The sequence below is a fragment of the Oncorhynchus nerka genome, linkage group LG10 (genome assembly GCF_034236695.1).
Source record: "Oncorhynchus nerka isolate Pitt River linkage group LG10, Oner_Uvic_2.0, whole genome shotgun sequence".
Taxonomy (NCBI): Eukaryota; Metazoa; Chordata; class Actinopteri; order Salmoniformes; family Salmonidae; genus Oncorhynchus; species Oncorhynchus nerka.
In genome coordinates this window covers 76,770,134-76,786,026 of record NC_088405.1, presented here as the reverse complement: position 1 = coordinate 76,786,026, position 15,893 = coordinate 76,770,134, and the positions used below count along the sequence as shown (strand labels likewise).

At 43.6% G+C, this 15,893-nt stretch overlaps 1 protein-coding gene across 2 annotated transcripts in view; it reads left to right on the top strand.

Moving 5' to 3' along the window:
* The first annotated feature begins 368 nt into the window (after positions 1-368).
* The window catches only part of LOC115136014 (roundabout homolog 1-like), a 52,818-nt gene continuing 37,293 nt past the window's right edge, over positions 369-15,893 (top strand). The window contains exon 1 of one of the 2 annotated variants that reach the window (XM_029671340.2): positions 369-695. In XM_029671340.2, the coding sequence (XP_029527200.1) occupies positions 494-695 (202 nt within the window). In that variant the 5' untranslated portion in view covers positions 369-493. Of the gene's footprint in view, positions 696-5,158; positions 5,470-15,893 lie in introns of those variants that run through there. The other variant, XM_029671341.2, reaches the window with a different exon arrangement.

The following is a 15,893-nucleotide window of genomic DNA, read 5'->3' as shown; positions in this document are numbered from 1 at the left end:
CTCGTTTCCCCTCTTCCTCCCCCTCCAGGCCTTGTTTTCGGTCTCCCCGCTCCGTGCAGAACGAATGGCACAGATGTTGTTGGAGAAGACAGGACCCATTTGGTCCCCTTCCGTGCCCTCCTCTCCCAGCATGGGGCCTGAAACTTGTTTTTCAATCATTGTTTCCCCCCAACTTCTTTTACCCCCCAAAGAAAAAAGAAGCACAGAGAAAGAGGAGGGTGAGAGTGAGAGAGCAAGGAGAGAGGCAAAAAAGAAAGAGGGAGGGAGGGAAGGGCATCACAAAGCTGGGGTGGAAGGAATATAAAGAAAAAACATTCTTTATAACAATCTCCAATAATTTAACGCAGGGAGGTCCAAGAGTTGTCAGGGGAGAGACTAGTTGAGTTGTGCCTGTTTGGGCTCAAAGTCTATCATGGTAAGGCATGGTGCCTTAGGCTAGGAGCTTCAGTGTAGAGCTGTGTCATCCAGATAGGGAAGACACGGAGGCTAGAAGATGCAAATTGGCAGGTGGCTGCTCTGGGTGACCTGGCTCTATATCTGGGCGGAAGGGTCACGCCAGTGTCAATGCCAATGCACCTGTATACCTGAGCCGGGACTGGCCGAGGGGTCAAAGACAGCGGTCAAGGAGCATGACCGTCATCGATTGGAACACCGGCAGCATCGGCCACACAGGGACAAGCCACACCGGAGAAAAGGTAAGCACCCCCCTTCCTTCCCCCTGACCTACCTCAGACATCTTTTGAGGGAAACCTGTACCATAGCAAAGAATGATTGATGAGTGCTGATGCTAATAGCCTAGACAGTTCTCCATGTTCTCCATGTGCAGGATAGAAGTTGTGGAGTTAGGCTACATAATTAATTAATAATGCAATTTGGTGTCTTAATTTATAATGCATTACTGATTAAGTAATATATTTGATATTTTATAATCTATTGACTAATTATATAACAGTACAGAAAGACATCAAGTTTGCATACAAAGTCAAATTAATGTTGGTCAATATGCATGCATATTTTCTATCCAATTACTAATGAAAATGTAAATACATATGAAAAATTATCAGTTATATATGAATTATTTAAGGTTGTCATTTGCATGTTTGGTGTATTATTTAATTGTAGCCTGAGACCGCTATGCCTGCGCCAAGCTGTTATGAGAAACATTGCACTCAGCATGTGTCTCAGTGTGAGGACCAATGCGTGACATCTTTAAGATGGAAAACACTGAAAAATGTATTGGACGATTGATGGAAAACCAGTATGAGATGACTTGGGTCAGATTCACCAGCGTTGACTCTTGTTGCTGTATTTGCATCAATATTGTTGAAAACCTCAAACTGCAGCCAAAAAGTTTGGAATGTCGTTCTTCTTTCAACTTGTTTTAAGGAACAATTGTTGCTCAAACAGATGACTTGGAATCTCTTCATGTTTAGAAATTAATCTACTAACGTGTGATTAACAGCAGCGTGAAAATAAACATTTATTTATGTTTGTGTAACAAAATATATTGATTTACAAAACAATTTCTTAACACATCTGTTTAGCATTCAATACACTAAGTGTAGCTTGTAATTAACAATGAGCTTAAAGATCAATGTACTTCAAACATTTCTTGACTTACTCAAAATGTTTAACCTGACACAACTCAAATCTGGACCCCCTACAAAATCAACTGTAACTGTACTCTGCTATGGTAGTGCAACGGGTTTCCACGAAGGTTTTGAGTAATAACAGCACATTGGGATTTACAGTGTACCTTTGATGAAACAATAATATATCCTCAATCTAATGACTTTTTGTGATCATTGACCTGATTTTCAGTGTATAACTATAAAAATGATGTAGCACTGGATTGCTTCTGTTTGAAGATACATTTGTGTAGTGGTCCTTCAACGGAGATTGCAAGTCAGTGGGGGCTCCTCAGAGGAGGGAGGGGAGGACCAACAACTCAGAGAATTTCAGAAAAATAGTGAAACATTAAAGTTAACCTTTTTAGATAAAACTATATTAAATATATTCACACGTCACCAAATAATTGATTAAAACACACTGTGTTGCAATGAAGGTCTACTGAAGCCTCAACAGCACTCGGTAGGGTAGCACCATTGTGTAGCAGGAGAACAGCTAGTTTCCGTCCTCCTTTGGTTACGTTGACTTCAATACAAAACCTAGGGGTCTCATGGTTCTCATCCCCTTCCATAGACTTACACAGTAATTATGACAGCTTCCGGAGGATGTCCTCCAAACATATCACAGCTCTTGCAGCATGAACTGACATGTTGTCCACCCAATCAAAGGATCAGAGAAATAATCTAGTACTGAAAGCATAAGCTACAACTATCTAGCACTGCAGTGCATAAAATGTAGTGAGTAGTTGACTCAAAGAGAGAGAAAGACAATAGTTTAACCATTTAGAACAAATTAATTTCTTTAAAAATGAAGGAGAAGCAAGAAAGAGAGGGAGTTAGAGCTAGCTATATTTTGTTGTATTTTTTTCACGTTTCACTAGCTGGCTATGGCTACCCAACACTGGAACTCTTCCAAGTCAAGGTAAGCTTTTGGTTTTATTAATTTATTGCCACCAGGGCCTGCCGGTGTAACTGCTAAGCTGCTTGTTGAATGTACACTGTACTGCATGATTGTAGTGGGTTTACTAACGCGTTATTTTAGTAGCTAGGTTGACTATGACGTTACTAACGTTGTTAGCTAATATGGTGACAACGATGTCTAGCGGTTATGATATGAAGGTTTGGCTTGGAAAGGTTTTTTCGTCTGGTCAAAGAGAGCTGATATGTGTTGTCACTGAAGTCCACAAGCGAAGGGTAAACGTGAGAAGAGTGCATAGATGCGAAAAGGAATTATACAACGAGCCAAATGTTCATGCTGTTTGTATGTGGCTACTATGAAAGTGAACTGTCTTTACCGTGTGATCAGGGGTGTATTCATTCCGCCGATTCTGTTGAAAAACATTTCTTAAATGAAACGAAACTGGGAAAAACATACATGAATTTGTCCAATAGAAACTCTTGTTTGCAACGGTTGGACTAATGATACACCCTAGATCAGCTAGACGCAGGCAAAAGTGTGCAAGGCGGTAATGAATGTGTCACTGTCTGTCACCTTGATTTCTCCAATTTTTCTTTCAATCTGTGCATCTACATTGTAAACTTTCATTCAAAGGCTAGGTTGGAGCAACCTCATGAGTATAGGGAAAATGTTAGCGCCTTGGGGCGGCAGGGTAGCCTAGTGGTTAGAGTGTTGGACTAGTAACCGAAAGGTTGCAAGTTCAAATCCCCGAGCTGACAAGGTACAAATCTGTCGTTCTGCCCCTGAAAAGGCAGTTAACCCACTGTTCCTAGGCCGTCATTGAAAATAAGAATTTGTTCTTAACTGACTTGCCTAGTAAAATAAAGGTAAAATTTTAAATAAAACAAAAACAAAACTATTGATGTTACATTTGAACTCTGTGAATGGAATATGAATGTCATCCAATATGCTGTATGCTGTAATATAAATAAGGCCATGCTCATGAAAAAAATATCATCCTCATCTTAAAAGGCACCTGTTGCAAGTATATATATTTCTAGCTTGCTTGAAATAAAATAAAAAACACTTCAAAAGCTTTTAGCATTAAGTCCCTCTTTTTAAACACATTATTTTTCTCATTCCATTCATCTCTCTCACCCATTCCAACACCTCCTTGACCTTTGAGACTTCATAAAATTAAAAGAGGTCAATTTTAAAGCCATCCCTCAGCACATCTTTAACCCACCACCATTTTCATGCATTGTGTTTAGGGCTAGCCATCTTCCTTCAGCCTCTCCAAACCTTTTGTTCATGGCTGAAATCTGGCCAATGCCACGGCCATCTGGCCAATGCCACAGCCATCTAGCCCGAGTTCTTGGATCAATATAAGCGTCCATCACCTCGACTGGGCCTTTCTAGACTGACACAATGGCAGGTTCACTAAACAACACTTTATCTATCTGGTTTTTGGGAGGGAATTAACTACCAGTGGCAGTTTCCGCCTTTTATCTCTCTTTTCTCCCTCCGAGAGCCCTGTTTGCACAGGGGATCTTGGGTAATTGGGATAAGTAACTATTAGCTCCTGAAGTTGTTTTTCTTTTCTCTTCACAGCTATGCTCTAGCAGGACCTCCTTGTTGTTTCTGCTGTAATGGATCACTTGGTGGTGATGACATCTGAGTGGATTTGTAGCAGGATGGAAAAAAGAGAGATCCATTTTGTCTCAATTAAAACTCTAAATACTAAAAGAACATTTGAATGCATATGTTATTCTTTAGAGCTACTCTGCATGAAACTGTAGGCTAGAGCAAGTCAAACCTCTCCATAAGTAATTTAAATTCAGTTGAAAAATAAGGCTGTCGATATTAGCATTTATTGTGATTGCATCTCTCTACAAAACAAATCCTTGCATTTCCAATTCCTTGTTGTGCAACATCTTTTCGGGTTTAGATGAAATAATGCAATGATAAACCATGAGATATGACATGATTGCAAGAACTGTAAAATCTCTTCAGTTCATTAGAGATGAGATCATATCATTTACATCTATTGTTTAGAAACATGGGAGCCTCCACATTTCCTGCCTCGCCATGTAGGGTTGACAGAACTGCTGCTACAAATAAGAAAACATGGAAGAAAACATGGAAATTGAAGACCAGTCCACATGGCTGTTTGTATTATAAGCTTCTAAGAATGCTGGAAACCAAACATATAGGCAACCAATATAGCTTATGAGGATCAATATTGCTGTAGGGTACCACAATTTATAACCCTGAAATTGGCACTTCAAATAAGGGAACATGTAAATAAATGTAAACGAATAAGGTAGGCTTTAAAGTGCCCCAGAAGCAAATGATCTTATTATTGCGTTTCAGGAAACAATTTATCTTCAAAGAGGACCACAATATATCCTGTTTAGCCTATGTATGCAGTGGCAGTCCTTTTTATTTCTTGCCATTTATGTTTGTAATGCTTAGCAGGTGTTAAAACGGTGGCATAAGCCCCTCATGCGATTAAAGTCATTTCCAGCCAGGGAGTTAACGTGGGAGTGTCGCTTTTTTAAAGCAGTGACTTGTTGCGGCTTCGCCTACCTCAATTCTGTCCGTATCATAGTCACGAGGGACTATTCCTAATTGCGTTGGCGCTTTGTTGGATCTAGATAAAGCGGTAGTCATTGTGTGACGGAATGGCAAACGAAACAAACATTGAAATATCTGAACAATTTTCTTCAATCTTGATAAGACATTTCTCAAATTGAAATTTGGTTCGTGCGTAAAAGTTGAAAGGAAACGAACGTCCTCAAGTGAAATAATATGCACCAGATAGGTCAACGATGCAATAAGAATTTGTTTACATGCTGTGTTTTGGTGACCTAACATTTAAAATGACGGAACAGGTGTTTACAAGATTGTTGGTATTTTTCGCAACTCTTGGCAACCTTGCAGGTAAGGCTTTTATTTTGATATGATATATGTAATGTAGGCCTATCTATGGTAAACATCGATTGTATGCCATATCTGATAATGCATTTAGTGTTAATTTAATTCTCATTATTGCTATCAATGAAATAAATAAAGTTTGTAATAACGTAGTTGTAGCCTATATTGGCTGGGTTATTGTTGCCTGGTTTGTGAGCTATTGAATGAATTGAACTCATTCTCAACAGAAGTTTCTCTCTCAACAAAATAACTTTATCTCAACAACAGTTTACAAACAGAGACTCCAGTGGTATCAGAGCCCCCATTTGTTTATTGACAGGCTTAGCTTTTTAAAGCCAGACTTTAGGCTTAACTGTATGATCAATAGTTAATATAGTTATCGCCTGTTACTGATTTATTTTTTAATCCCCTACTTTTTTCAACAAGAGAGGAACAAATGTATTTTTACATTTAATTGTCCTACTTTTCAATGGCACTTTGTTGTTTAGTAAATAATCAACACTTGATCTAACCTACAGCACCTGCCAAGTCAGCCCATCTGTGTGACACACTATTGTTATTCCAATCAATATGGAAGTGACAATTTAGGAAAGATTTATTAGACTACTCTAGAGATTTTGAAAATAAAAAACATGTAAAAATATAATATTCGATTTCAAAAAATAGTTGTAGGATTTTGAGATGTTTCTTCCTCACGAAATAGCTCTGTCCGAAAGAATATAGACTTTACATGGCAAGCCACAGACAAGATGATCTTATCCTATGATCAGGAGTAGGCCTATGGCTAGCCTAGTGTTGCAAATTACATCTGAAAACCTATGAAAAAGATCTTGACAGTCTTTGAAAGCATGTCCTCTCATGCATGATGAAAGCATCCATCAGATAGCTGTTCTAGTTGCAATATTTTAATATAAAAATCAACACAGGCACATATAGCCCATCGCAGCTCAATGGCCAAAGTTTGTGATTTTTATCCAATAGTACATATCTGCAATTAAGCCTTAGAATCAATAGGGTATCATCCTCCCAAGTCCCTCCCATTGGCCCATGTGATTGACATGTTTTGACATTGCCATTCAATAAGGGCATTGTTGACAGGCCAGTAATAGCATGGGTACACTGCCACTGCCCAACGCTCAGCGTACAGGTGACGGATTTCCCTTTGAGCCCTCTTGATTTTGTTTGTGTGAATGCGCTTTTGTTGCATCATTTATTGGGGGAGGGGGGGGGGGCTTTCGACTGGTTTTAGCCGGAGTCTCTGCTTGTTTGTGTTGGGTGTTCTTACTTAATTGTGTGAGCTGACCCTGGACTAGGGGCACCCTCTGGGTGTGGTGTCTCTGTACTGTAAAAGTTCACTATTACTGACTCTTAAGTATACTCTTGCTCCACTTTGAGTTTGTTCATCTCTTCATCTGCCATTAGCCTCTGAGTCATACTGTACCACAATGTAGTCTCCATCACAGTAAAACTCATTTTTGAAGGTGGGAGTTGCTTATGGTATGAAAAGCATTGGGGAGCCTCCCAATTGTTGTATCTAGCCTTCAAAACTGACCCAAGATCGGGGGCGCTAGTGCTCATGCGTATGGAGTAGAAGCGTTCCTTCAAATCTCCTCTCCGCTTATTTTAAAATCTTTAATTGTTACCATTTTAGTTTCAAGTTTGCAAAAAAATATATACACATTGTTTAGTATGTTTCCCAGGCACTAACTAGCAGCAAAAAAAGTGAAATATTGTGACGAAAACCAACAGAACAGCTAACACAAAATCTACACAGGCCCAACAAGCAGCAGCTAGCTCCATTTGAGTACTGAAGGTGACAGCTCTCCAAATACCCAGCAACAAGATTCAATGTGTCAACAAATGAAAGAGGCTGTAATAAATCTATCAACGATCATTTTGACAGGCTCGAAACAAAGTTTGAGTCTCTAAAGACAGCACAGGCCGATCTGAAGAGCCGCATGGACACAGCCAATTAGGACTTGTCTGACCATGACACCCGGATCGGAGGCCTGGAAACCACCTGCGCACAGCTTAGAAAGAACAACAAGGCGCTCCAAGCCAAGGTTCTCGATTTAGAAGGTAGCAGTTGCAGGCTTAGAAAGAAGAACAAGGCGCTCCAAGCCAAGGTTCTCGATTTAGAAGGCAGCAGTTGCAGGCTGAACATCAAACTTGTGGGGATTTTGGAGGATGAAGAACAAGGTTAACCCACAGAGTTCATGTCCTAGCTCATTCCTAAGCTGCTGGGCGACGACAACTTCCCAAAGCCTCTCATCATTGACCGTGCACACCGGTCTCTACAGGCAAATCCCTCACCCGGTGCCAAGCCACGGACCATAATTGCAAGGGTACATCGCTTTCAGGAAAAGGAGCTCATTCTACGACTTGGACGACAACGAGCTATGGAATACAAAGGCCAAAAGGTTCTCATCTTCCCCGACTAAACCCTGGAGGATCTAATCTATGGATTTCACATGACCTAGGAATCCAGATATGCATATGTTGGTCACATATACCTTAAAAGAAAAGGTAGGGGCGTGGATTAGTGATAATTTGCCCACTGAAGTTGGTTATGACACCGAACTGCAGTCAGATCAAAATCCTGAGGTTCCCTCAGACGGTTTCTGTTAGTTTCTGCAGAAATTCCTCGTTTGTGAACCCACAGTTTCATCAGCTGTTCGGTTTGCTGGTCTCTGACGATCCCGCAAGTGAAGCCAGATGTGGAGGTCCCGGGCTTGTGTGGTTACACTTGGTCTGCGGTTGTGAGTCCAGTTGGAAGTATTTCCAAATTCTCTAAAACAACATTGGAGGCAGCTTATGGTAGAGAAATTAACATTAATTTCTCCGCCAACAGGTCTGATGGATATTCCTGCAGTCAGCATGCCAGTTACACACTTCCTCAACTTGAGACATCTGTGGCATTTAGTTGTATGTCAAAACTGCACATTTTAGAGTGGCCTTTTATTTTCCCCAGCACAAGGTGCACCTGTATAATGGTCATGCTGTTTAATCCACTTCTTAATATGCCACACCTATCAGGTGGATGGATTATCTTGGCAAAGGAAAAATACTCACTAATGCTCATTGCATTTATATTTTTGTTCAGTGTACATGTGGGTAGGGGTAAAAGTAAGGCAGGCAGTTCGGATGCGGGAGGGGTTCACCGACACAGCTGATATAGAGAGAAGGGGGGAGAAAGATGAAGTGAGGGAGGGAGACTGTTATTGACAAAATAAGGTTGTTAAACACAAAGTGTTCAACAGGAATCTCTGTGTCAGTGTCCCCATCTGGGGTCCACAGTGTCCACACTAAGTGGCTACAGAGTACTTTATACTGAAAAACGGACACACACACTCACATCAGTGGCGGTCGGTGCCATTTAAGATTAGGGAGGACAATTGTTATTGTTATGAACATGGCCTTATTTCTATTACAGCATATTGGATGACTGTCATTCATATTCCATTCACCCAGCTCAACGTAACATCAATAGGTTTAGGCTTCTACATGACACTCATTTTCCCTATACCTATCATGAGGTTGCTACAACCTAGCCTATGAATGAAAGTTTAAAATGTAGGTGCACAGGTCGAGAGAAATTTGAGTAATCAAGGTGACGGTCATTGACACATTCAATACTGCCTTGCACAATCTTGCCTGTATCTAGCTGATCTAGGCTGTAATCATTAGTCAGTTGCAAACAAGAGTTTCTATTGGACAAATTCAGGTATGTTTATATTTTTATTTTATTTAACCGTTATTTAACTAGGCAAGTCAGTTAAGAACAAATTCTTATTTACAATGATGGCCTACCAAAAGGAAAAAGGCCTCCTGCGGGGATGGGGGCCTGGAATAAAAAATGTATACAATACAAATATAGGACAAAACACACATCACAACAAGAGAGACAAGACTCCACTCCATAAAGAGAGACCGAAGAAGACAACATAGCAAGGCAGCAACACATGACAACACAGCATGGTAGCAACATAACAACAACAACAACATGGTAGCAACAAAACATCATAGCAGCACAAAACATGGTATAAACATTATTGGGCAAAGACAACAGCACAAAGGGCAATAAGGTAGAGACAACAATACATTACACAAAGCAGCCACAACTGTCAGTGAGAGTGTCCATGATTGAGTCTTTGAGATTGAGATAAAACTGTCCAGTTTGAGTGTTTGTTGCAGCTCATTCCAGTCACTAGCTGCTGAAAAGAGGGAGCGACCCAGGGATGTGTGTGCTTTGGGGACCTTTAACAGAATGTGACTGGCAGAACAGGTGTTGTATGTGGAGGATGAGGGCTGCAGTAGATATCTCAGATAGGTGGGAGTGATGCCTAAGAGGGTTTTATAAATGCGCATCAACCAGTGGGTCTTGCGACAGGTATACAGAGATGACCAGTTAACAGAGGAGTATAGAGTGCAGTGATGTGTCCTATAAGGAGCATTGGGGGTAAATCTGATGGCCGAATGGTTAAGAACATCTAGCTGCTCGAGACCACCCTTACCTGCCGATCTATAAATTATGTCTCCGTAATCTAGCATGGGTAGGATGGTCATCTGAATCAGGGTTAGTTTGGCAGCTAGGATGAAAGAGGAGCGATTACGATAGAGGAAACTACCTCAAGCTCTAAACCCTCAGAGGTAGTAATAACACCTGTGGAAATAGGGGCATTCTTCTTACCAAACCATATTACCTTTGTTTTGGAGGTGTTCAGAACAAGGTTAAGGGTAGAGAAAGCTTGTTGAACACTAAGACAGCTTTGTTGTAAGAGCATTTAACACAAAATCCAGGGAGGGGCCAGTTGAGTGTAAGACCGTATCATCTGCATATAAATGGATGAGAGCTTCCTACTGCCTGAGCTATGTTGTTGATGTAAATTGAGAAGAGTGTTGGGCCTAGGATCGAGCCTTGGGGTACTCCCTTGGGTACAGGCAGTGGCTGAGATGGCAGATTTTCTGACTTAATACACTGCACACTTTGAGAGAGATAGTTAGCAAACCAGGCCAAAGACCCCTCAGAGACACCAATACTCCTTAGCCGGCCCACAATAATGGAATGGTCTAACGTATCAAAGGCTTTGGCCAAGTCAATAAAAAAAGCTGCACAATATTGCTTAGAATCAAGGGCAATGGTGACCTCATTGAGGACGTTTAAGGTTGCAGTGACACATCCCTAACCTGAGTGGAAACCAGATTGCATACCCGAGATAATACTATAGACATAAAGAAAGCCAGTCAGTTGATTATTGACAAGTTTTTCCAACACTTTTGATAAACAGGGCAAAATAGAAATAGGTCTATAACATTTAGAATCAGCTGGAACTCCCCCTTTAAATAAAGGACAAACTGTGGCTGCCTTCCAAGCAATGGGAACCTCCCCAGAAAGGAGATACAGGCTTGGTGATGATAGGGGCAGCAACCTTAAAGAAGAAAGGGTCTAAACCATCTGACCCAGATGTTTTTTGGGGTTCAAGTTTAAGGAGCTCCTTTAGCACTTCGGACTCAGTCACTGCCTGCAGGGAGAAACTTTGTAGCGGGGCAGGTGAAAACGAGGGAGAAGCATCGGGGATAGTCGCATTAGAAAGGGTGGGAGATGAGGAAATGTTAGATGGGCAAGGAGGGATGGCTGAGTCAAATAGGAATCCTGACTTAATGAAGTGTTGATTAAAGAGCTTAGTCATGTGCTTCTTGTCAGTAACAACCACATCATCAACATTAAGGGACATGGGCAGCTGGGACATGGGCAGCTGTGACACGGGGAGGCTTTATTCTCCAGGTCTTTAACCGTTTTACATAACTTCTTGGGGTTACAGAGAGAGAACTGCTCCTTAAAGTAACTAACTTTGGCCTTCCGGATAGCCTGAGTGCACTTATTTCTCATTTGCCTGAACGATAGCCAGTCAACCTGAGTATGCGTGTGCTGAGCCTTTCGCCAAATGTAATTCTTAAGGTGGAGTAACTCTGCAAGATCACGGTCGAACCAGTTTTGAATTCACATTTTCTTTATGGGGGTGTGTTTGTTAACAATACCACTGAAAATATAAAAAAGAAGGTCCAAGCGTCATCGACAGAGCTGATCAAACTGATTCTATACCATTTTACAGAGGCCAGTTCATGAAGGAAGGCTTGCTCATTAAAGTTTTTTAGCAAGTGTCTATGACAAATCAGGACAGGTCCTTTCACTGAGCAGCCATTGCGAACACAGACTGTAAAACAGTGATCACTAAGGTCATTACAGAAAACACCAGACTGATACCTATCAGGATTATTTGTGAGGATAACTTCGAGGAGACTAGCCTTTTTTTGGGGTGTTTGGAGTCATACCTTGTGGGATTGGTAATAATGTGAGAACTATTTAGGGAGTCCCATTGCTTTAGGACTTGGTCAGATGGTTTAAGCATGTCCAGGTTTAAGTCACATAGCAGGACAAATTCAGACTTAGTGTAAGGGGTCAGGAGAGAGCTTAGGGCAGGTAAGGTATGGGCTGGTTCTGATGGAGGAAGATAGCACCCAGCAACAGTCAACAAAGAGCTATTTGAAAGTTTAATGCTTAAAACCAGCAAATCAAATTATTTGGGGACAGACTTGGTGGAGACAACTGAGCACTGAAGGGGATCCTTGGTAAAGATTGCCACTCCCCCACCTTTGGATGATCTATTTTCCAGAAAGGTTAACATCAGTATTCAAAACACTCTTCCTTAATCTCTTGAAGCTAGGGGGCACTATTTTTATTTTTGGAAAAATAACGCTCTCAAAGTAAACAGCCTATTTCTCAGGACCAAATGTTAGAATATGCATATAATTGACAGCTTAGGATAGAAAACACTCTAATGTTTCCAAAACTGTAAAAATATTGTCTGTGAGTATAACAGAACTGATATTGCAGGCGAAAGCCTGAGAAAAATCCAATCAGGAAGTGACTCTTATTTTGAAACCCCTGTCTTTCTATGCATCCCTATTGCCCATTGAAAGGGATATCAACCAGATTCCTTTGTCTGTGGCTTCCCTAAGGTGTCTACAGCCTTTAGACGTAGTTTCAGGCCTTTATTTTGAAGAATGAGCGTAAACGTCCACATTGCGTAAGTGGTCAGTTGTTGGCTCTGTGTGATTTTTGCGCAAAACAGAGAGGTAGCCATTTTTCCTCCCGGTCCTAGTGAAAAGCCAACTGTCCCGGTTGATATATTATCGAATAGATATTTGAAAAACACCTTGAGGATTGATGATAGAAAATGTTTGCCATGTTTCTGTCGATATTATGGACATAATTTTGAATTTTTGTCTGCGTTGTCGTGACCGCTATTTACATTACATTTACATTTAAGTCATTTAGCAGACGCTCTTATCCAGAGCGACTTACAAATTGGTGCATTCACCTTATGACATCCAGTGGAACAGTAGTGCATCTAAATCTTTTAAGGGGGGTGAGAGGGATTACTTTATCCTATCCTAGGTATTCCTTAAAGAGGTGGGGTTTCAGGTGTCTCCGGAAGGTGGTGATTGACTCCGCTGTCCTGGCGTCGTGAGGAGTTTGTTCCACCATTGGGGGCCAGAGCAGCGAACAGTTTTGACTGGGCTGAGCGGGAACTGTACTTCCTCAGTGGTAGGGAGGCGAGCAGGCCAGAGGTGGATGAACGCAGTGCCCTTGTTTGGGTGTAGGGCCTGATCAGAGCCTGGAGGTACTGAGGTGCCGTTCCCCTCACAGCTCCGTAGGCAAGCACCATGGTCTTGTAGCGGATGCGAGCTTCAACTGGAAGCCAATGGAGAGAGCGGAGGAGCGGGGTGACGTGAGAGAACTTGGGAAGGTTGAACACCAGACGGGCTGCGGCGTTCTGGATGAGTTGTAGGGGTTTAATGGCACAGGCAGGGAGCCCAGCCAACAGCGAGTTGCAGTAATCCAGACGGGAGATGACAAGTGCCTGGATTAGGACCTGCGCCGCTTCCTGTGTGAGGCAGGGTCGTACTCTGCGGATGTTGTAGAGCATGAACCTACAGGAACGGGCCACCGCCTTGATGTTAGTTGAGAACGACAGGGTGTTGTCCAGGATCACGCCAAGGTTCTTAGCGCTCTGGGAGGAGGACACAATGGAGTTGTCAACCGTGATGGCGAGATCATGGAACGGGCAGTCCTTCCCCGGGAGGAAGAGCAGCTCCGTCTTGCCGAGGTTCAGCTTGAGGTGGTGATCCGTCATCCACACTGATATGTCTGCCAGACATGCAGAGATGCGATTCGCCACCTGGTCATCAGAAGGGGGAAAGGAGAAGATTAATTGTGTGTCGTCTGCATAGCAATGATAGGAGAGACCATGTGAGGTTATGACAGAGCCAAGTGACTTGGTGTATAGCGAGAATAGGAGAGGGCCTAGAACAGAGCCCTGGGGGACACCAGTGGTGAGAGCACGTGGTGTGGAGACGGATTCTCGCCACGCCACCTGGTAGGAGCGACCTGTCAGGTAGGACGCAATCCAAGCGTGGGCCGCGCCGGAGATGCCCAACTCGGAGAGGGTGGAGAGGAGGATCTGATGGTTCACAGTATCGAAGGCAGCCGATAGGTCTAGAAGGATGAGAGCAGAGGAGAGAGAGTTAGCTTTAGCAGTGCGGAGCGCCTCCGTGATACAGAGAAGAGCAGTCTCAGTTGAATGACTAGTCTTGAAACCTGACTGATTTGGATCAAGAAGGTCATTCTGAGAGAGATAGCGGGAGAGCTGGCCAAGGACGGCACGTTCAAGAGTTTTGGAGAGAAAAGAAAGAAGGGATACTGGTCTGTAGTTGTTGACATCGGAGGGATCGAGTGTAGGTTTTTTCAGAAGGGGTGCAACTCTCGCTCTCTTGAAGACGGAAGGGACGTAGCCAGCGGTCAGGGATGAGTTGATGAGCGAGGTGAGGTAAGGGAGAAGGTCTCCGGAAATGGTCTGGAGAGGAGAGGAGGGGATAGGGTCAAGCGGGCAGGTTGTTGGGCGGCCGGCCGTCACAAGACGCGAGATTTCATCTGGAGAGAGAGGGGAGAAAGAGGTCAGAGCACAGGGTAGGGCAGTGTGAGCAGAACCAGCGGTGTCGTTTGACTTAGCAAACGAGGATCGGATGTCGTCGACCTTCTTTTCAAAATGGTTGACGAAGTCATCTGCAGAGAGGAGGAGGGGGAGGGGGAGGAGGATTCAGGAGGGAGGAGAAGGTTGCAAAGAGCTTCCTAGGGTTAGAGGCAGATGCTTGGAATTTAGAGTGGTAGAAAGTGGCTTTAGCAGCAGAGAGAGAAGAGGAAAATGTAGAGAGGGAGGGAGTGAAAGGATGTCAGGTCCGCAGGGAGGCGAGTTTTCCTCCATTTCCGCTCGGCTGTCCGGAGCCCTGTTCTGTGAGCTCGCAATGAGTCGTCGAGCCACGGAGCGGGAGGGGAGGACCGAGCCGGCCTGGAGGATAGGGGACATAGAGAGTCAAAGGATGCAGAAAGGGAGGAGAGGAGGGTTGAGGAGGCAGAATCAGGAGATAGGTTGGAGAAGGTTTGAGCAGAGGGAAGAGATGATAGGATGGAAGAGGAGAGAGTAGCGGGGGAGAGAGATCGAAGGTTGGGACGGCGCGATACCATCCGAGTAGGGGCAGTGTGGGAAGTGTTGGATGAGAGCGAGAGGGAAAAGGATACAAGGTAGTGGTCGGAGACTTGGAGGGGAGTTGCAATGAGGTTAGTGGAAGAACAGCATCTAGTAAAGATGAGGTCGAGCGTATTTCCTGCCTTGTGAGTAGGGGGAAGGTGAGAGGGTGAGGTCAAAAGAGGAGAGGAGTGGAAAGAAGGAGGCAGAGAGGAATGAGTCAAAGGTAGACGTGGGGAGGTTAAAGTCGCCCAGAACTGTGAGAGGTGAGCCGTCCTCAGGAAAGGAGCTTATCAAGGCATCGAGCTCATTGATGAACTCTCCGAGGGAACCTGGAGGGCGATAAATGATAAGGATGTTAAGCTTGAAAGGGCTGGTAACTGTGACAGCATGGAATTCAAAGGAGGCGATAGACAGATGGGTAAGGGAGAAAGAGAGAATGACCACTTGGGAGAGATGAGGATCCGGGTGCCACCACCCCGCTGACCAGAAGCTCTCGGGGTGTGCGAGAACACGTGGGCAGACGAAGAGAGAGCAGTAGGAGTAGCAGTGTTGTCTGTGGTGATCCATGTTTCCGTCAGTGCCAAGAAGTCGAGGGACTGGAGGGAGGCATAGGCTGAGATGAACTCTGCCTTGTTGGCCGCAGATCGGCAGTTCCAGAGGCTACCGGAGACCTGGATCTCCACGTGGGTCGTGCGCGCTGGGACCACCAGATTAGGGTGGCCGCGGCCACGCGGTGTGGAGCGTTTGTATGGTCTGTGCAGAGAGGAGAGAACAGGGATAGACAGACACATAGTTGACAGGCTACACAAGAGGCTACGCTAATGCAAAGGAGATTGGAAT